General features: G+C 34.3%; 2 protein-coding genes and 1 pseudogene across 2 annotated transcripts; 2 read left to right on the top strand and 1 right to left on the bottom strand.

The window, feature by feature from the left end:
• Nucleotides 1-603: 603 nt before the first annotated feature.
• Nucleotides 604-2,060, bottom strand: LOC100245504 (trans-resveratrol di-O-methyltransferase-like; annotated as a pseudogene).
• An 885-nt stretch (nt 2,061-2,945) lies between these two features.
• Nucleotides 2,946-10,242, top strand: LOC100267816 (OPA3-like protein). Its single transcript, XM_019223686.2, has 5 exons — nt 2,946-3,280; nt 5,927-6,061; nt 8,083-8,169; nt 9,565-9,757; nt 9,962-10,242. The coding sequence occupies exons 1-4, from the start codon at nt 3,152-3,154 to the stop codon at nt 9,721-9,723; spliced, it is 510 nt and encodes a 169-aa protein (XP_019079231.1). The 5' UTR covers nt 2,946-3,151; the 3' UTR covers nt 9,724-9,757; nt 9,962-10,242.
• A 3,499-nt stretch (nt 10,243-13,741) lies between these two features.
• LOC100262658 (transcription factor VOZ1) lies at nt 13,742-21,945 on the top strand. Its single transcript, XM_010658711.3, has 5 exons — nt 13,742-14,150; nt 14,882-15,125; nt 15,217-15,375; nt 16,526-17,042; nt 20,922-21,945. Exons 2-5 carry the CDS (start codon nt 14,901-14,903, stop codon nt 21,473-21,475), a joined length of 1,455 nt encoding a protein of 484 aa, XP_010657013.1. The 5' UTR covers nt 13,742-14,150; nt 14,882-14,900; the 3' UTR covers nt 21,476-21,945.
• Nucleotides 21,946-22,118: the final 173 nt, after the last annotated feature.

The raw sequence follows: 22,118 nt of genomic DNA, 5'->3' as shown, positions 1-22,118 counted from the left end.
ATATTGGAATATAATATAATTTTTATTTTAAATAAATATCTTTGAAAATTAATAAATATTTTATTCCATTTTTTTATTTTACAAACTAAATAAGCATAATAATTAAAACATATTCAATTACATATATTACCTTAAAATTTCATATTTATGGGATATAATATCACATATCCAATTATATATACTATCTTAGAATTTCATGTATATTGGATATGATATCTAAGGATATTACATCTAATTGAAAATGATACGCATATAGAATATGTTTTTTTTTATCTAATGAAATATGATATTTTAAGACAGATTTAAGGTGCCGAAAAAGTTGTACATGGTTTAAACCTCGTCGTACATGTGATCCACCACTTCAGATCTATTTTCAAATAAACAAACACATCAATTGGAAAACTATGAAGCAATATTGGAAAAACTAACACATCAATTGTAAGAAGAAATTCATAGCTTAACAACTATCATTTCTGAAATTCTTAGAACAAAGATTACTCCTGCCCAAACAGTAACCCGAACAGAACCGTCCTAATTAATATTCTTACCAGAGTTTGTTAGTTAAATACGCATTAATTTTTCATATTAGCTACAAATATAACATCAAGGATAAACCATGATGAGCGACCTCAAACGTAGCATGGGTGTTCTTGTAGTGACTGAAACCAGCATCCAAGAAAAGCTTCTTCCATTCTTTCTCCTCCCTCTCTCTACCCATGACCAAAACCATCATCAGCATATCAAAGAACAGCTGTGTTTCTCTGGATTTGCAGTCTCCTTTCTGGTTCTTCATCATGATCATGTCTATTGTAATCACCTTTCCTCCCTTTTCCTTGCTAGGAATTGCTTCCCTACATCGCTCCAGTCATGCAATATCCACTGCTTGTCATTTGTTTAAAATACATTTTAATTAGGTAGGGATGGATAAAACCAACTATAAGGCACATGATGAATGAAGAGAAGGTAAGGCCAGTGGAGTTTAGGTGTTTGATCTCATTTTCCCCAATATTTTCTCTTATTCACCATAAATTGTGACTCCTTTTCATAGGGTACGCCTTTTGAGCCATAATGTTTAGTATATTTGAACCATAATTTACGGACAAGGAATACAAACTGATTTTGTTTTTTAAATCTCACATAGAATAATAGGAAGAAAAAATACTGGAAATTCTTTTCAAATTGGCTCTCTTTTCTAAAATGATTCTTTACATATTTAAAAAAGATCTTTCTCATTCTTTGAGATCCTGAGAAAGTTAGTAACTGATAAGAGAAACTTAGGCATACCTTGAGTAAACTTGCATCTGCGAGAGGAATTGCCTCAAACATATCCCCTGCGGAGTAGTTCAAGTTCTTGCTCCCTTGCAAGCCAGCAACTACACGGGGGAGATCTAACACGGTGCAGTTCAAGTATGGGAAAGCGTTAGCAATGACCTTAGCCATAGTTCCCGTGCAGCCCCCGACATCAACTAATGAGTTCAATCCCTCAAATACGCCCTTTCCCTCCTTAACCAGCACGCTAGTGACTAAGCGAGCATCACTAACCATGGCTTCATTGAAGAAATTGTTGAGCTGAGGTTCAGGACCAGCATAATCCCATAATGTCCGCTCATGAGCAGTGTGGAACGGAGTGGGATCATCATTTTGAAATCAAGCACTCACATAATGCCAGGGTTTAGTTAAAGTTGGGTCGAGCATGGCAAGCAAGAAGGGCCTTATGCCAAAGAAGTCATCCTTTAGAAGGAGCCTAGAGGCATTTGTAAGCACATACCCCTCTTCTTGCTCACTTTGTCGGACTCTTTGTGCAGCAAAGAAGCCAGATTGAACAAGAATGCGCATGAGACGACACACGCACCGAGTCTTTTTTTGGGTGGACTGAGAGCTCAGCAACCTGCTCAGGAAGAGTCATGGGTTTGCCATGGTTGTGGACGATGTCTGGGATGCCTAATTGAATGGCACGTGCATTTCAGTGACATAGAGTTGATGAAGTTGAATATATGGTTCCAGACATGAGCTTGAGCATGAAGCAGCTCACTTGATCTCTCACTGTTTGCCCAATCCATGTATCTCACACCGATCTCTTACTGCTAATTTTTTTACATATTTCAACCCTGAACCTTGTCCTCTTTATATAGCAAAGGCACCAGATGTTCTAGGACAACGCCATTGCAAGAGAAACTTAAAGGCCCGTTTTGGGCATGTTTTCTTATCCTTGTTTTTAAGATAAAAGAAAAACAAAAATAAAAACAAAAAACTTCCTTGAAAAAGTTGCTTCTAAGAATAATTTTTCTGTTTCAATTTTATAAAAAAAACTATAAATTCAATTTATATAACATTAATTTAATTTAATTCAATTTTTATTAAAAATGAAAAGAGTTTTATAATTACTAATAAATTTAAAATTAAATAGTTTTTAATAAAATATGAATAATAATATTATAATAAAATCATATAAAAAAATTTATAAATATTACAAAAATATTGACATTAACATCCTCACAAAGAATAATTAATTTATTTTGTTAAAAATAAATAATAATGATAATAATTTACAATTGATAATTATTAATATTATTTTACTCTAAATGAATTTAAAAGTAAATAAAGTTTATTTTTAAGGCATAAATAAGTCAAGTTTTTCATCACATTCATATATTTGGTATCCAATTGCAAATAAAATATTTTCATTTTTTATTTATTATGTAATTAATTGGTCAATTTTTTGAATTCTAAATCATTTTTAAAAAATTAGAACAATCATTAAAGAATTTTAAATATTAAATATATCTCACTTAATTATTCTTAAAATTATTTTTCTTATTTTTTAATATTTTTCTTTTGTTTTTAAAAATTTATGAAAATAATTTTTACTTATTTTTTAAAAACAATTCTATTTTATTTTTAAAAACTATTTTTAAATAACAGCAACCAAATACTGCTAGCTTAAATTTGGATATTGACTTAAAACTAAATAAATAAATAAAAGATATTTTGTTTTTCACTGCTCCACTTCTTTGTCACCGCTGTCTTCCTGTCCAAATGAAGCGAAAATGAAAGTGAAGAACCGACCCGCTGCATCCAAACGCAAACATGCAAGAATCTAAGAGTCAAAAGATCGAATAGGTGGTGTGCGACTTCAATCTCAGGTTCAGAAATGATACTGCCGGTGGTGAAGCTAGGCACCCTCGCCCTCAAAACCATGTGCAAACCCATTGCCGCTCGCCTTAAGAAAGATGCTGGCTTGCACCCCAAGTTTCGCCAGTTCATCATCAACATTGCCCAGGTCTTTTTCTTACTCTTTTAACTTTTTTATGCTAGCTTTGATCTTCAACTTTATGTTTATACTATGTGAATGACGCTTTCCGGGTTTTGATTGTATTCTCTGTATGGATGGTGGTTATTGGGTTTTGATTTTGTTGGGAATTCGGGTGTTTATTTGTGCATTAGTTCTGTTGGTTGGTTGCTTGCTTGCTTGCTTGTGTGATCTTAAATCGAAATTCCAGCATTTCTGATATGATTTTAATTTTATTTTTCTTTTCTGTTTTTTGGAGCTTGGATTGAGTTTTTGCATATTTATATGTAATTTGTATTGTTTCTGCTGCATTAATAATTCTTTTCTAAGCTTGTCTTCAGCTTTGTGGATTATACTTTCTGCATTTTTTGTAATTTTTGAATTTGATTGTGTTTTGTTTATGTAATTCAACTTAGGGGTTTGATCTTAAGCTTGGTGTTTAGTGTATGGATGTTGCTTGTCTTCTTTTTAGATGCTGGGTTTTGGTCTTTGTTGTAGATGTTGTCTTTGGTATCAATTCTCTTCGATTTTTGTGCAAACAACACACTAGTTTTAGTCCTTTTTTTTTATGTAATTTTAGTGATTTTTTCCCATATTTTTCTTTGATCATGGGGCAATTGGAAGGGGCTATATGCCATGATCATTGGTCGATAAATCTTAATGTTCTCATTTGATTTGTACATGCATTAGAGCATCAAAGTCCTTTGGCATTCTAATATCTTCTGTCAATGTTTTCTTTTCTTTTTTTTTTTTTATAGGCAAATAAGAGATTGTATTAGAAAAGCCTAGAAGAGGCGAAAAGAGTACACACGAAGTATATAAGCGACATCCAAGAAGCTGGGCTAAAAGAAAGAAAAACCTTCTCCTTTTGGCAATGTTTTGCTATAAAAGAGTATTCATTATGTTCTTTTCAGCTGTAATTTTACCATTAAGTGCCACTCCAAAATTTAATTAAAAGGCCATTGAAAACTACATCTATCAGTTACACTCACTAGGAGACAAAATGATATGTGAGAACTATGCCCTGTTGGACTCTGTCCAAATTATCCAAGCAAGCCATTTTAGGACTACGCCCTCATGTCCAGTTTATTTTATAAAATAGGTAACAAACACTTGCATAGAAGCTCGTGAAGGTATTCACGTGAATGAACATTACACATTTATCCTCTCAATAACTTACAAAGTAGCCCATCTCTCCAGTGCCTAAAAAATAGGTAATGGAATGTTATGTGATACTCTCGATTTTGGAACATGGCATGGTGGTGAGGCAGATGAGAGGTGATTGTGATAGTGATGTTAGATGTTAAATCTAAATTGACATTTCATCACATTGTATCTGGTAATTGAGGTCATGTAAAATATGCTAGGATATCATATCAACGCCAGGCTGCATCAATTAAGGCAAAGTTCATCATCAGTTGCCAACTTATAAGTCTTAATTGTCATCATGTAATCAGATCTTACATGATCAGTTCTCTTTCCTGCCCCTTCGTAGACAAGAGCAAAATAAAATAAAAAGCAATTGTGATTCAAAGCCATCTCAGGTTTGAAAATTAACCTTGATAAGAGCAAGTTGATTAGAGTTGGAAGGGTTGACAATGTAGAGGAGTTGGCCTTTGAATTGGATGTAAGGTGGGTTTGTCGATGTAAGGATGATAGGGTAGTGTGGATGGTTTCAAGGAAAGAAAGATTCTGAGTGAAGTCCCTTTATGCTAGCTTTGGAGACAGGGAGCTCAACTTCTTTTCTAAGAGGGCTCATCTGGAAGCCATGGGCTCTAAGGCAAGTTTCTTCACGTGGGAAGCTTGTCAAGGAAGGTTTTGACTCTTAATCAACTACAAAAAAAAGGGTGAACACTAGCTAATAGATGCTTCCTATGTAAATCGGATGAATAGTCAAGTGATCATATCCTTCTCCACTACCACAAGGCAAGAGTTCTTTGCTAGTTGTGGTTTTCATTGTTTGGGATTTCTTAGGTTTAGGTGGCCACAGTGAGGGAGATTTTGCTACGGTAGTATGGTTCTTATGCTGGTAAAAAGTGGAAAAAATTTTGGAGAGTTGCTCCTTTATGCATATTTTGGACTTTTTGTTAGAGAGAAATCAAAGGTCATTTGAGAATGAGGAGATATCTATCTGGAGTTTGAGAAACTTGTTTCTTAGTAATCTTCTCTTATGGGTAAAAATATATATATAGGTGATGGTTCAATGACTCTAATGGATTTTGTTGAGTGGTTGGGTACTTGTTAAGGGAGGAAGGTATCTTTTGTAATCCCTCCTTGGTTGCTCCTTGCCCTTTTTTTTTCATTTTTTTTTTCTTTTCTTAGGCGCTCTTTGTATACTTCCAATGTACTTTGTTGTGCTCTTGCTTTTTAATGAATTACTTCTTTTCTTAACAAAAATTTAAAAAAAAAAAAAAAATGTTAATCTTAATCATCCTCGTTAGGAAAAAAAAAAAAAAAAGGAAGAGAGAGAGAGAGAGAGAGAGAGAGAACCCATTGTAACCTTTCTTACTTATCCAAAAGAAAAAAAAAAACAAAAAGAGGTGTCTTTTGTAGAGAATATTTGTCCTGTAATTTGTGCCTTGTTTATTACTATTTGGAATATAGATTTAATGATGTGTTCTTCCTTATATAAATCAGGCAAATCATCAATTCACAACAACTATGCAAAGACGCATCTATGGTCATGCAACCAATGTTGAAATTCGCCCTTTGAATGAAGAGAAAGCTGTCCAAGCTGCTGCAGATCTTGTTGGGGAACTTTTTGTGTTCACGGTAGTATTAATCTTGAGTCCTATTATTGTCATCTGCATCAAAGATTAACTAAATTTGCACATGATCACAAAGCTTGGTAGGTATATAGAATGAAGTTTGCATATGCTATTTGTCATATGTGAGCCTTAACTGTCTATTAACTGCTAGGTATATTGAGTGGGTGCATTGTGGTGGCTGGTGTATAAATGCCGGGGTTTGCGACTTCTTTTCCATTAATGGCTGCTGTTACAGATTACATTCTATATGTGCATTGTACTGATGTGTTAGCATATGTTTGTGCCCACAAATCCATGTTCATGAAAATTAGAAATGAGAGAATTTTGTTGTTACATGCAACTGGGTATGCTTGTGGGTGGATGGATTTATAATGCTGGTATCTGGTTAGTAGCTTAGTTGTAACAACAGAAATTCTGCTTCAGAACAGTATTTCTGCTTTTCCTTCCTAAGAGGTTTGTGAAACTCATGATCCTCTTGTGGCAGAGTTGTAATCCTACATAAAACAACTGTCTAGATGCATATTTGACGTCTCATGGAACTGAAGTTTTTTATTCCAGGGAAAAAAGAAAAAAAAAAAAAAATGATGTTACCAACTTACCACGGTAGATATTTTAGCACAACAAATTTATCAATATTTTCCTGTTCAATTTTCCAAATCTAGGAAAGAGTTATTTAGCTTTACTTAAAAACTAACTATTCAAAATTGATAATGCAAATTCTAGTTGGTTACACAGACTCACATATTCACATAGGTATGTATGTTTTTAACGGTTCTTAGTGCCCTCTGGACTTTGGAACTACATACTGCATAACCAAACCATTTTCCAGTCCTCTGTGTGTCTTCGACAGGTAGCGTTAAGAGGTTATGAAGATCTATATGTAAACCAGTTTAGGCTTCGAGATCTTACACTTCTAGTAATTCAGAAGGCATAAAATGCCATGTTACTAGTGAAGCACTTGTATTATCTAGCTTTAAACAAACAATGGATTACTAGTGCACTAATATGCTAGCTAGAGTTGCATTTCCATGCAACACATTTTTAGCCAAAATGGGGCTGTGTGTATACACGTTTTTTTTCCCAAATTTTTTGGATAAAATCAAAACAAGTAAATAAACTAAAAACTTCTTTCATTTGTGTTATCAAAAGATTTAGATGCATGATTTCTTTTCTTAGAAAAGCAATGGGTTCAACAACCTACAAAACATGTTTTCCATTTTTTTTATTTTCAACCAAACAGCATTCCAAGAAAGAGACACATTTTATTAACTTTTCTATTGCAATATGTCATAAAAATGCATGTCTTCAAAACCTGTTTTTTATAAATTCTTCTTTGCATTGTTTCTTTCAAGCTTGTGGTCTGGCTCAATTGGTAAAGGGATGGGGAGGGTTTGTGGGGGCTTCCAGGTTCAAGTGCCAATGGGACAAAAAATTTCATATCAAAAAAAAAAAAAAAAGAAAGGTTGTGCTTGCTTATGATTATGGATGACAAAATCAAGTAGGAAGGAATTGCCTTTTCTTTACAGGCAGCAATGGGCTGCACAACAGGCATAGCCTTCCCCTTACCCATAAACTCCATCTTATCAACCCATTTGCCAAAAAAGTAATAATAAAATAGAATAAAAAGGGAGAAAATACTTGATGAAGTAGGGTTTATTCCGAGGTCTTTGATACAACCATATAAATGCTTGCAGGTTAGTTGGCACCTTGAAACCAATTACAGTGGGCAAGTTTAACTGAGGTTAACTGACCTTGTGGATAAAATCCAATTCACCTCCATTTTGTTTTTAATTGCAGGAGGATATGCAGATTAGAGATCTTTCTGCCTTGGAGATGTTCTAGTTAGGGCATATTTAATGGTGATTCTGATCCCCATGTAGTTCGTATGCACATTATAGGTTTAGGATGATGACTTCCCATTAACCTGATGACTACTCATCCCATAGCACTTTTTTCTTTGTTAAACCAATTTTTGATATTCTAGATCGAACTTATATGTGGTATGCCCCCAATTTGTTAATTTAGGTTGCTGGAGCAGCTGTTATCTTTGAGGTACAAAGAAGTTCTAGATCCGAGGCTAGAAAGGAGGAATTGCGCAAACAGGAACTACAGGTGGGCATCTAATATACTTATATTCTTCTATGTTGTGGATATGGGATGGTTGAAGTTTTCTGTTTTACTCTTTCTTCTTTTTTCTAGCAGTGGTGTTTGGTGTGTTTCTTTTTTTTTTCTTTTTTCGTTAAAATTCCATTTTGATGGAAGAGGATGAGTGGACATTTTAGAGCAGAGTTCATACAAGTGCGTTTCTTTCTACCATATGGTATGATGTTTTAAGAATTCAGGATAAGTGTTAATTTTTTAAGTATATAAATGACTAGCATCAAGTTGCCTGGAGTTACAATCAGTCCAATGAGCATGAAAATATGGTGAGGCAGTAAATATTTAATGAGTAACTCTTTTCTATGAGTGCATGCAAACGTTAAGAGGTGGCAGAATGATGTAGGACAACCCTAGAATGGTTGTCTACACTCAAGGGTAGGTGGGCTAGGGTTTTATTTTTAGGGTGTAAGGAGAGGAACAAGGAATAATTTTTATGGTAGAGAAAATTATAAGATAAGAAATAGAGAGAAAGAAGAAACAATGAAGAAAAGATGGAAAACCTTAGAGTCTCACTAAGGCCTTCTAGGAGTCTCACCTAGAAGAAAATCAATGGAGTCTCACCATTAAGGGTTGCAACCTTGCAATGAAAGAAAGTATAATATTATTCATCAAATTCATCCCTTTGATTTACATTGATTAGCCTATTTATAGGCTTCTCTAAGAAATCCAAAGTCTACTAGGACTCTAATAACCTATTATGATTCTAATTCTAATTATAACATCCAAAGTCTACTAGGACTCTAATAACCTATTATGACTCAAATTCTAATTATATTATAACTCAACTAGCTAATCCTAATTAGACTCCAACAAATACCAATCCCAATTCAATTCTAATTAATATTAATCCTACTTAAAGTTTACTTAGGTCTTCCATTTCTTCCTTGAATAAACTTTAAAAGGTTTCCCCCCATCACAGAACTTTTGCTTTCCCTTACAGAATTGGTGCACAATCTTGCCTAATCTGTATTTGCCAGTTCTCTGGAGTGATTGATTGGTGGGGCTTTATGATTGGGAACAAAAAAGTGGACTATCCTATAAACATCTGTGTAAATATTAGATTCTATTGGTTTAATGAAAGCTGAAAGTCTGTATTTATACTATCTTTTACTTCTTTTTCCTTTCCAGGAGTTACTTGATTACCTTGTTATTCATAGTAAGTCAAAAGTAGATATTTTTCAATGGGATTTTTTTCTTTTTTAATCAAGGTTTGAAGATAAAGAAGCTGCATTGTTGTTTATATGCTTATTTTTGTGAATATGATCATGTGTTGTGTGTCACATTCCATCGATGTGTGTCCATTCTCTTAGTTGATTTAATTCAGTGACCTATTATCCACTGTTTCAGGCATTGAAGCAAAGAGATGAAGATCTAGTTAGAGAAGTTGAACAACTTAAACACAAACTTGAAGAGCTGGAGCAACTTGCCAAAGGACAAGGACTCAGCGGTCTTTTCAACTTCAAGCATGCTCATGTGACTGAAGATGGAAAAGCATTACCCAATTGATACAGAAAAAGTCAAATACAACATGAAGTATACTGTAAGTTTCCTGAGTATCCTTATAGTTTCTCTTGATCAATATTTTTTCTACTATTTTGTCTTTGATCTGGATTGGCTGATTGGGTTCTATCTTTGCTAATTCCATCCTTAAATGAATCCAATTGAAACCAGCCTATGTAAAAAACTTGTTCTCAATTAGCCATTTCTCATAATTTTAATTTTTTTGGTTGCAATTCTTTTACAGAAAAAAAGTGACATTAAGAGAACCAAGTATTCGAATAAAGGCTTGGGGTAAATTTTCGAGCAACATGTAATGGTCAGAGGCTCATAATTTTTCAGAGTTTTAATAGAACCCCTTCACAGCACAAGATTACATTTTGCAATTTTTTATATTATACTCAAATTTAGATCTTTATGCTAGAAAGCAGTGTACAGTGTGGTTCTTATGTAAATATATTCAGTTTCTGCTATATAAGCTCAAATCTGGATTGCTCATGTGAATGGGAAAACTTATTTTGAGTTTCATTGTCTTATAACATTTTTTTTAATATGAACAGTTTCCAAGAGCTTGGCTCCAAAACTCAAGTCTACTTAAGTTGCTTAGAAGTGGCAATTGTTTGTGTACAATGATGGAAACTTACGCTTGATGAGTCGTGTAGGTGGCATGTTGCAATTAGGACCATACATTGGGCCAGTTTTCCCCTCATCGCCAACCTTTTAGCACTTAAGCCAGGCCTCAAGGATGAGTCTTACACTTACCTAATCTTTGTCCATACTGCAACTAAGTAGTGAATCCACTTGGCATTCTGAAGAGCATGTGAACCAGTTCCCATGGGGGAAACTGACTTCTAACTCCGAGCAGAATGATTTCCATTGTTCTGTTTCAGATTTTCTCTTCAGATGATAAGAAATAGCTGTGAAAATATTTAGTGTAGTTCAGACTTCAGATGAACTCCTATCTTCCCAACCCTATGATGGTCCTCCAGAATTCTCCCACAAAGAAAGTGGATCACTTCTAAACTTTATCTTCTGTAGATACCGTATAGGAAATTTTTTATAGAAAGGTGAATGTGTGAATGTGTTAGTCCATCACAAGAGGCCAATGAGAGTTTGATGCAATTTTATATTTGCTGTATTAGTTGAGCCAAAATGGACTATTTGAACCTGTCCTAGTTATTAATCCCACCCTACTTAATTCTCTCCCTAGTCCACTTTTCTGTTAGACAAGTGAATAATATTAGCTGAATATGAGTTGATGAAACAATGGTATTCAATACTTTACAATTAGACAAAAGCAACATTTACTGTAAGTTGCGAGTATTAGTGAAAAAACTATTTAGTCCTACTAAAAGGAAAACTTGAACCCAAGTCTATGGTGCAAGCCTCGACAATTGTTGCAGGTTGTGCTAGTTGCCATTGGTGCGCCTACACGAGAAAATAACCCATGGCTAGGTTACTAGAATTGTCATCTTATTTTTCAAGGTTAGGTCATTCACAAAGAAAACAATAGTTTGAATACAAGGTTATGAGCTTACGGCGTGGATTAATGGATAGATGGAGTAGTTACGCTTAGTGACAGTTTAAGCCCAATTGACTTCAACCTTATTTAGATTAACTTCTAAAAAGCTGAAAGTTCTTTTTGTAGCTCAATAAGAGTTTCCATACCTATTTAGTTAATTTTGTTCAAAGAATTTATAACTTAAAAAAGAGCGTAACATGAAGTTCAATATTGTCTTTTAAAAATTGTACTTTGGTTTCAGCTTCAGGCTAAAGCCAAAAATACGAAATTACCCCAAACAGGCTCTTAAGCGGGTAGTGAACCTATTAGGGCTTCAACGGTCGGCTTGATGTACAATATTCTAAAGCTTTTAAGTTGAATTGTTAGTTTAACATGATATAAGAACCTTAGTTTTCGCTTAATACTAGTAGTTGGGTTTGGTGAGGCAGTTGCAAGTTGCAACTAAATGGCACTTAGTAGGGTAAATTTGATAGTCCTAGACAACATTCATTTTTGGTAGGAGGCATCAAAGAAAGGAGAATGTGGACCTACCTAGGAACATAGTGGAGAAGACCCTTTATACCATTCTTTCCCCAACTCCCCCACTGGGTTTAGTTTTTGAACAGATCATTGCAAAAGGCCTCATTGATGCTCTCAAGCTTCTCATACACTCTTGTCTTTTTCCTTCCTTTCTTTAGCATGACATTCTTTCCATGTCTCCTCTCCTTTTTCCTATCAAACTGCATTTCATTTCCCAAATTATTGTTACCTTTTGCTATCAGCCTTCTTTTCAGGATTCCATCACATGAAGTACTGTAGTTAGAAATTGAAATTTCTAGGTTTAAGCTTCTTTGACACCACGACTATCACATCCATGCCATTTATGAAAAGCAGGGCCCCGAAAGTTAAGGACCAGGTAAGCCTCATGTGGCCCTGAGGCGGACCAACTAAGCTACCCGTCATCAAAAATCCAAAGTTCTTCAATATTCATTGTAAGAGAGTGACAAAAAAGTATGAGCTCAAGTACTTCATACAAATCTTTCTGCATGCCAAAAGAAAGATATGATGTCCTCCACTAAGTATAGTAATGTTTAGAGTCAATCAACATATGGGCTATTTTGGTTTTGGAAAATTTGAGGCCATGTTTGGTTTGAAAATTTTGAAGGAAAATGTGAAAGAAAAGTGGAATGAAAAAAAAAAGTAAAAGAAAATGAAAAACAAATCTAAAGTGAATAAATTATTTTATATATTACTTTAAATTCATTTTATTTATTTTAATTTTTCTATATGAAAATTAAATTATATAAAATATAAAAAAAAATTTAGAGAAAAATTGATAAGATTAAAATTAATTAAAACTTATGTAAATAATAAAAAATTAAAAACAATAATATATATAATAAAATCTGTTAATAATAATAATATGCATTGATAATAAATATGAATTTTAAAAATATATATTTAATACGTGGATATAAAAGAAAATTTAAATTATTTTTTTACCAAAATAATACAGGTATAATAAAGTTAGGGACACATATGATAAAAAAAATATATGATATAGGATAATGATAAATATAAGGTAAAAAATTGTACAATCATATCCGAAAATAAAAATTTTATTTCATTGAATTGCAATATTTAAAAACATATTACATTTAAATACTTAAATTTAAATAAAATCACTATTGAAAAATTAACTTAAAATAATAATAATTTAAGATTCCTACAAAATATTTTATTTTAAAATATTATTCAAAAAAATTGTTTAATATTTTTTAGGGAGAATTATCTTTTGGGGGTAGATGGGCCCCCAAATTAACAAAAGGTTCATATAACTCTTAAAATTAAGTTGAAGGATATGAAATAGTAACGGACAAATATACCCTTTAAGAACATATATAAAATATTTTATAAAATTAGGTTAAATAATTTTTTTTTCAAAAATACTAAAGTAAATAAAAGTAGTTTTCAAAAATATTAAGTTAAATAATTTTTTTTCAAAAATATTAAATTAAATTAAATATTTTTTTAAATATTAAATTAAATAAATTTATTTTTAAAAAATATTAAATTAAATAAAAGTATTTTTCAAAAATATTAATTTTTTTTTTTCAAAATCAACAAAGGACATTTTTGGAAATATTGAAGGATGATATCCTTCAACTCAATTTCCATATTTTTAATGAGTCTTGGATTCAATTTGAAGAGTTACATGGACTTTTTGTTAATTTGGGGGCCCATCTACCCCCAAAACATAATTCTCCCTATTTTTTATCTTATCAAAAAAATATTAATTTTTTTTTTAAAAAATAAAGTATACGGTATACCCTTTTGATAAATATATATATATATATTTCTTAATCTTAAAAATTATATAGATATATATATATATATATATATATATATAATTAGCCGATTAGTTACATGTCACCAATTTTTTTGTGAGATTTGCTCTGAGCCGTCCGATCTTCTTGCTTGGCCGTGTTTTTTGCCGAACTTTCCAAATCCCCTCCACTTTGCTCCTGGTTTTTTCGTGGCAGTAACGGCCTATTGGCGATCTTTTCAATAATAAAGATCTCAAAATTAGTGCATATATTAATGAAGCATTTTAAACGTTAGAAAATCTTTAAAAGAAAGATTATGTTCGAATCAAGAGGACTCCTTTTATAAACTATTTTAAATTTAAAGATTATAAATTAGAAAAAAAAAATTAAAAATTAAATAAATTAAAAAAAAAAATGGAGGGGAAAAGGAAGAGGGCACATGTCCCAATTCCCCAAGTATAACAGGAGCGGGCTGCTTTTGCCGCGTATCGGAATTGCTTTCTGTAAACCCTCTCACTGCATGAAGCTGAAGCTCTCATCACATTTCTAGGCACCTCCCTCTCCTCAAAGCCTCTCAAACCCCCATCTCCAATTTCTTCAATTTGCTGGTATTTTTCATCTTCTTGATTTTTATTCATTTTTATTATGGATTCTGGGGGTTGCCTTTTTATTTTTATTTTTATTTTTTAATTTTTTTTTTTGGAGTAAATCAATAGGGTATGTATATAGAGAGAGGATTCGGAATTTTCGGTTCGGGTTCTCCGTTGTCCTCTGTTTGGCTGCTGAGAAATCTGGGGAGATTGCAATTGTTTGCTTATTATTATGATTATTTTTTTTTCTTTTAATTTTGGTTGGGTTCCAAAAATGGAAAATTTGCCCCGATTGAGACGAGATTGGGGGCAGTGAGTTATGTTCCCGACAGTGAAAAGAAAAGGATGATGTTCGATGCTTTATAGTCCTTTTGGTTCCTGAGAAAATGCAGGAAACAAGAAATTTAAATATTGAATCCTGGGGTGTTCAGAATTTTGGACTGGAGGAAACTAAGAGCTCCAATCAGCAGAATCTGACACGATTGATTTGCTTGATTTTGTTTATTTCATCTTATCTAGAAACAGGATTCTTGTTTTCTTCTTCTTCTTCTTTTGTTTTTGGTTTTTTTTTTTTTCCTGTTTCTCAGCAATCCGTGGGTAATTTATTTAATTTTGTTTACCCACATTTTTCTCCTAAACAAATTTGAGTCTTACTCACTCTTCATGCTGTGCTAGTCATACGTGTGTTGTACTTTTCATGTTTTCAGCCAATATTTGGGTTCATAGGAATTTTTCATTCTGCTTTTTAGGGTTTTGAGGAGGGGATCAATGAGGAAGGGTTCGAAGAGTAATTGCAAATCTGCATCACACCAACTTTTCAAGGACAAGGCAAAAAACCGGGTTGATGATCTCCAAGGGATGTTCACCAATCTTCAATTTGCTAGGAAGGAGAGTCGAACCAGTGATGTTGCAGTGTTGGAGGAGCAAGTGCATCAGATGCTTCGCGAGTGGAAAGCTGAGCTCAATGAGCCGTCTCCAGCTTCTTCTTTGCTTGTTTGTATCATCTAATTCATCAATATAACTGTGGTTTATATTATTTTCTTGTTATTCTTATAGTGGGTAATCTTTGATGGCTATCATGTAGGGTGGTAGTCTTGGGTCATTTTCAGCAGATATTAACCGTTTGTTGCAGCGCTGTGAGGAGGAAGATGATGCAACTAGTGCATTAGTAGAACCTGCAGCATTGAAGCCTGAGCCTGATGTTCAAAGTCTTCAGGCAGGCAATTCGATGGCCTTTCAAGAGGTTGTCCTCTCTCTTCCTCAGCAACACCCTTTCTCCCTTGTGTGAATGTTTTTTTTGTTTCTTTTATTTTATTTTACTTTGTCTTTTTTCTTCAGTTTGACTTGGGAAAAAGATGCATGCTCTATGACATCTGAGCTAATCCTCCAAATGACAGATCCCTTGGTTCCCTTCTTGGTTATTAGAAAATCAAATTACCTCTATGCTTCATGGTACCTCCTGGCTTATTTTGTCAAATGGCTAAAATTTAGTGCTCTATGAGTTTTCTTCTCATCCTTTATTTATTTATGGCTAGTAACCTACTAAGTGTACAAATTTAATGAATCAAAACCTTATAGGATAGAGAGTTGTAGCTTGAAGATATTATTCTACCATTCCGCTTCTTTTGGTTGAAAAGAAATCTATGTTGTGTTAAAAGTAGCTTAAGGCTACCTATTTAGGCAATCTAAATAATCCTGCCTATTATGGTACATTATAAGGCCAGTGAGCTTCCTCATGCCCATTCTTGTTCCATGTACCACATGCTCATCCCCATTTTATGTGACTTAGTTATCCATGTTTAAACTAACATTGCTCCTGACTCTTTTGATTTTATCAATTGGTGGACTGTGCCATGCACTCCAAACATTGGGATTTTTTTTATTTTTTTCAGGGCCATACATTATTTATCTCTTGAAGCATATATGCTCTTCTCCATTAACTTATCTTGCTGTTATGATCATGAGATTTGGGTCCCACTTGGTAGGTAATTCACTCTTGGTGTGGAATATTATATTCTTATTTTGGGGCTGTTTACCAGTATCATAGAAGGAATGATTACCACCAAATGTTATTGATCCATCTATCATCTATGTCTTTGAGGACCATTTGATTAGGAAAGTTAAGAAAATTGCACAGTCTAGTTGTTATAATATTCTTCAGATTGATGACCATACAGTCATCAGTTATTATGTTCTTTAGTTGACCCAAAAGATTTCAAAGGGATAAGGGAAAAAACTATTCATGTACACTTTAGATCTTAAGATGAATGTTGGAGTTGATTTCTTTCCATTCCTTAGTTGTGCCTTAAACCTTCACTGGGTCCCATTTTTACACATTAGCTAATTTTTCAGAGTGCAACTGGATGACGAGCTTGTAACTTGTCTGGTTTCAGGACTATCTCGTGAATCATGCATCACAAGACCATTGCCTTCTGGGGTTTGATCAATGCAAAGGCTCTGCATTTGGGTTGCAAAATACAGTGGCTAATAACTTGGAGATGACAACTCAGTCAGATTATAATCAGTTTGATATGCATCAAGACTTTGACCATGAGCTTTTTATTGGCCCCATGGGGCTGTGTGGACAGGATGGTGTGCCCAACATTCCTGGCTTGTTGCCAAACATCTGCCCTCCACCATCTGCTTTCTTAGGGCCAAAATGTGCTCTCTGGGATTGTCCCAGGCCTGCTCAAGGTTCTGAATGGTGTCAGGATTATTGCAGTAGCTTTCATGCGAGTCTAGCATTAAATGAAGGCCCCCCAGGTATGACTCCAGTTCTGCGACCTGGGGGCATTGGTTTGAAGGATGGTCCTCTATTTGCTGCACTTAGTGCAAAGACACAGGGAAAGGATGTTGGCATCCCTGAATGTGAGGGGGCTGCAACTTCGAAATCTCCATGGAATGCTCCTGGTATCCTTATTCCTTATATACACAAACTCTGGTCCCTCCTAGTAACTTTATGCCTTATATGCACACTGTGCACGGATTATGAAAGAATTCTGTATATTTCTCATTAAAATATGATAAAAGACAAGGCTATTTTTATACATACAGAGTGTAGAAGAAAAAGAAAAATTAAGTAACAAATCCCCTAAAATTAGGAAACTATCCTGAAATTAGGCACACTAAATTTGGTATACATATCTGGATTCATCGCTCAAATGTTTTTCAAATATATTTTTGCAAATCACTTAAATTTTCCACAGTCCTCCTCAAGCTTGTTTGAATTTGTCTATGATTCACCGCTTACTTGTAGAATCATCAAAAAATGTCTAGGAAGCCTTTGGCGCTGTCATCAGTCAACTGTTGATTAGTGGGAACATATGGTAGGCATATTACTCATTTTTCCAGTTTCTCCTTGATGAAGTATTGATTTACCTCAACATTCTTGGTGCAATCATGCTATATAGGATTTTGAGCAATATTAATCTTCAATTCCTCAAGTAGCATCATCAACCATACCAACTTATCAATATCTTGTGCAACAACTTGGAATTCAGCCTTTGCACTACTCCTTGCAACAGCTCATTGTTTTAACTTCTCCAAGTTACCTCCAACAAATGTACAATACCCAGATGTAGATTTCATGTCATTAACTGAACCAACCCAGTCTACATCAATACATACCTTAACATTCATTTGTTCTCCTCCCCTGAAGAATAAACCTTTACCTGGAGCTCCCTTTAGATATCTAAGTACCTGGTATGCTGCCTCAAAGTGTCTTTCATATGGAGAATGCATAAATTGACTAATCACACTGGCCCCAAAAGAAATGATTGAGATAGTATGAGAAAGGTTAGTTTTCCAACTAACTTTTGATATCATTCCTTATCTCTTGGAACACAATTAGTTGCATATCCCATCCTGTGGTTAGGTTCAATAACTGTTTTAGTTGGCTTACATCCTAGCACACTAGTTTCCTTGAGCAGGTCTAGTGTTTATTTTCTTTGTGAAACAAAGATTACCTTGGATCTGTCAACCTCTATACCTAAGCAATATCTCAGCAGTCTAAGATCTTTAATCTCAAATTCCCCATAAAGAATCCTTTTAAGTCTCTCCATTTCTATCACATTGTCATCTTTCAAAATAATATCATTGACGTATGTAATGAAAATAGTTACCTTGCCATCTATCGAGTGTTTACAGAATATGGTGTGATTTGCCTAACTTTGAGGTTAGCCATGACTTCAGATTACCTTTGGTAAATCAATCAAACCACCCTTCAAGTCATAAAGTGATTTTCTTAGTCCAGAAACTTTCTCTTCTCCAATAGCATTTTTCAAATCTAGATGGCAAATCCATATAGACTTCTTCTTCAACTTCATCTTTAAGGAAGGTGTACTTTATATCCAGCTACTATAATGCCCAATCTAAGTTGGCTGCTAGGGACAATAAAACATGGATCATGTGCATCTTGGCTACAAGTGCAAATGTTTCCTGATAGTCAATGCCATATGTTTGTGTGAATCCCTTCACAACTAGCCTCGTCTTATAGCATTCAATAGCCCCACCTACCTTGTACTTGACGATGATGCTTAGCCAATTGACAAATTTCACATTGAAACAGAGATGGATCTTTATGCTTGAATAACAAAGGAAACAAGTTTTTCAAATATGGAAAACTAGGATGGCCTAACCTACGAAGCCATAGCATAATGTCAACAGAAAGAAAAATTACAACTTGTTGACTGAGTTTGTCCACTCAAGTCAACTTCATCTTCAACATATTAGAGTCCCTCACATTCCCTAGCACCACCAATTATCTTCCTCGAATGTAGCTTCTGAAATTCACAATAAAAAGGAAATAATTTAACAGCACAATTCATCTTATGTCAATTTGCTGATTAATAATAAATTGCAAGAAAGGTTAGGAACATGAAGTACAGAGTTTAGAACTATATTTTTGGAGATAGGAATGGAACCTTTCCCTGCAAATGATGAAAGTGAACTGTGAGCATTTTTTATTTTCAGAGACCAAGCCATGGATTATAAGAAGAAAATAAACTGGAAAGACTTGTCATGTGATCGGCAATACCCAAATAAATGATCCAGGGACTTTTCTTATTGGAAAGAACACTTAAGTTTGACAAGAAATTACCTTTTTGGGTAAGAGAGCCAGAAGATGAGGAATTAGAGGGTGATTCTGAAATTCAAACAGCTGCTCCAACTGTTCCTTACTGAAGAGGTGTGTCTTGGTTTTTCCCCCAAAATTCCTTGTAGGTTGCCGTCCATCCTCTGCAGCTTGTAAGCCCTGACTGTCCTTGTTGGTAGACTTATAGCTCTTTCAATTTGTTCGTCTTCCATGCAACTTCCGGTGAGTCTCACAGTGTGCTGGGGTCTGTTGCAGTAATCACACCAAACCATGTCTCATTTCTTTGAATTTCTCACCCTCCAGTCAGGTTTGTATCAAGTCCTTTTGAAACCAACACAGAATTTTCAGCAACTAAGGGGCTTGGATTTCCGATCATCACAATTTGGAGACTTTCTTCTCTATGAACCTCTGCAAATACCTCTCTGTTAGATGGCAGTGGCTCCTTACCAAGGTACATCCCTGTACTTCATCAAGTTCCTTATTCAAACCAGCCAAGAACTCAAAGATCTCTTTCCAGACTCATTTTGTGCTGGGCACTATCTGCTGCACATCTCCATTTGAAATCATAGGATAACTCTAACTCTTGGCACAGACCTTATAGAGTGCTGTAATATTTGGTAACGGCTTGATAACCTTGCTTGAACTCTCTAATCTTTGTCCAAATGTCACATATTTGTGCTGACTTGCCCAGGTGAGAATAAGTCTCCATAACAGCATCCCAAAGCTTCTTTTCCATAGGGAGAAACAAATAGGTCTGACCAATTTTGGACCCAAATTGATCAGCCATGCTATGTATGATCATTTAATTTTCTAAACCCTATGTTTGATATGTATGGTCATCCTCCTTAGGTGCTTTAGTTGAACCAGTCAGATAACCAATCTTACCCTTTCCATGAATAAACAGATTCACAGACTGATTCCGGTGGGAAACAAGCTCTAATATCATGTGTATGATTATGAAAGAATTTTGTATATTTCTCATTAATAATATGATAAAATGTATGACTATTTATACACAAAGTAGTAGAAGAAAAAGAACACTAAGTAACAAATCCCCTAAAATTAGGAAACCAACTATCCTGAAATTATGTACACTAAATCAAGTATTCATATCTGGATTGATCATTCACATATTTTTCATATATAGTTTTTCAAATCTCTCTGATTTTTCACATGCATATAGATACACACACACAAATATGTCTATATGTATATATGTATATATGTATGTGTGTGTGTATATATATATATATATATATATATATATGTATGTATGTATGTATGTATGTATGCATGCATTCATCTATGCACACATATAACCAATGCATACTAGCTAATTTTCTACACACAAATATGTATGTATATATGTATGTATGCATGTATGCATGTATTCACACATATAGCCAATACATAATAGCTAATTTTCCACACATATATGTATATATACGTATGTATGCATGTATGCACACATATAACCAATACATACACACATAACCATCTTCTCATTTGTTTAACAACCTTCATAACATGCATGCTTTAGCTCATACTGAGTGAGGATGGATGATATAATGAAATATGTTCTGGCACTATAAGTTAAAATTAGTTTATGGCATGCTTATTTGCAGTTGGTCTCTAGAAGAATGACATACTGTGTTATCTGTTGTTTTGATTTGACTAATTCTCTTTTGATCTTGCAGAGTTGTTTGATCTTTCTGTTCTTGAAGGTGAAATAATTAGGGAGTGGCTCTTTTTTGATAAGCCTCGTAGAGCATTTGAGAGTGGGAATAGGAAGCAGAGGTCATTGCCAGATTACAGTGGACGTGGTTGGCATGAATCAAGGAAACAAGTGATGAAGGAATTTGGGGGATTGAAGAGGTCTTATTACATGGATCCGCAACCTCTAACCTGTTTTGAGTGGCATCTTTATGAATATGAGATCAACCACTGTGATGCTTGTGCATTATATAGGTTAGAACTCAAGCTCGTTGATGGAAAGAAGAGTCCCAAGGGAAAGGTGATAAATGATTCACTTGCTGATCTGCAGAAGCAGATGGGAAGGCTTACTGCTGAGTTTCCTACTGATGTCAAACGCTCTACCAAGGGCAGGACAAAGGTTAATAAAAAGGTTGGTGCCAGAAATATTTATTCTGCTCCTAATCTCATGACTCCTACAGCTGAAACTTTCAGTTATGGGCTAAGTGGATCATACAATTATCTTCCTGAGAATTTGGCTGACTATTATGGTAAATAAATGAAGACTTCTGTGCAGTCAGAAATAATAAAATTTTATACTCAAGGTTACAGTAGCTGTTCCCTGTAGACAGTGGTCAAGTTGCTCCAAGTTAATGACATGTCATAAGCATTCTGTTTCTCGTCTTCAATGACTTAAGTCAACCTATTTTTCTTTCTGTCATGTGGGGCCATCACTAGTAATTTATTTTCATCTGGAGGTGCTACATTTACAGTTTCCTTCTGGATGCTGGCCATCACTCTAATTCTGATAGGTAATCAACATACGGTATAAGTGGCTCTTGACTGTATCTACTTATTTCAGTTTCTTAACAATGGTGATAAAAGCCAATGCTAATGGTAATCACCACAATTGTATAGGGTGAGGATGCAGATGTTGCTCTAGTTGCTTCCTCTGTGCATATAGCTAGCAGGGTTATTTATGCTGATGCTTATATACATTCCAATGGAAAAGAGAGTTTTCCCATAGTACATCTGTGCAATTTCCTTTCTTCGCTTGTTGAATATTGCAAATTCTTATTTGCTAGTTTATCTTGTGCCTGTTCATGTGCAACTTGAGTTATTCCTGTGTGTTATGTTCTCTCTCAAAGATGACATATTTGGTGAAATATGAGTCCATAAGTAGTATGCCTTGAGTTGTTTGT

Source organism: Vitis vinifera, chromosome 12 (assembly GCF_030704535.1).
Source record: "Vitis vinifera cultivar Pinot Noir 40024 chromosome 12, ASM3070453v1".
In the NCBI taxonomy this organism is placed as follows: Eukaryota; Viridiplantae; Streptophyta; class Magnoliopsida; order Vitales; family Vitaceae; genus Vitis; species Vitis vinifera.
Note: the sequence above shows the minus strand (reverse complement) of the source record. Positions and strands in the feature narration are given on the sequence as shown.

What these genes read in the sequence shown, in the direction of transcription:
- LOC100267816 (XM_019223686.2), top strand. Translation starts at nt 3,152, where the DNA reads ATGATACTGCCGGTGGTGAAGCTAGGCACCCTCGCCCTCAAAACCATG. An exon ending in TCATCATCAACATTGCCCAG is followed by an intron (nt 3,281 to 5,926) that starts GTCTTTTTCTTA and finishes TATATAAATCAG; the next exon opens with GCAAATCATCAATTCACAAC. An exon ending in GGGAACTTTTTGTGTTCACG is followed by an intron (nt 6,062 to 8,082) that starts GTAGTATTAATC and finishes TTGTTAATTTAG; the next exon opens with GTTGCTGGAGCAGCTGTTAT.
- LOC100262658 (XM_010658711.3), top strand. Translation starts at nt 14,901, where the DNA reads ATGAGGAAGGGTTCGAAGAGTAATTGCAAATCTGCATCACACCAACTT. An exon ending in ATTCGATGGCCTTTCAAGAG is followed by an intron (nt 15,376 to 16,525) that starts GTTGTCCTCTCT and finishes GTCTGGTTTCAG; the next exon opens with GACTATCTCGTGAATCATGC. An exon ending in ATCTCCATGGAATGCTCCTG is followed by an intron (nt 17,043 to 20,921) that starts GTATCCTTATTC and finishes TTGATCTTGCAG; the next exon opens with AGTTGTTTGATCTTTCTGTT.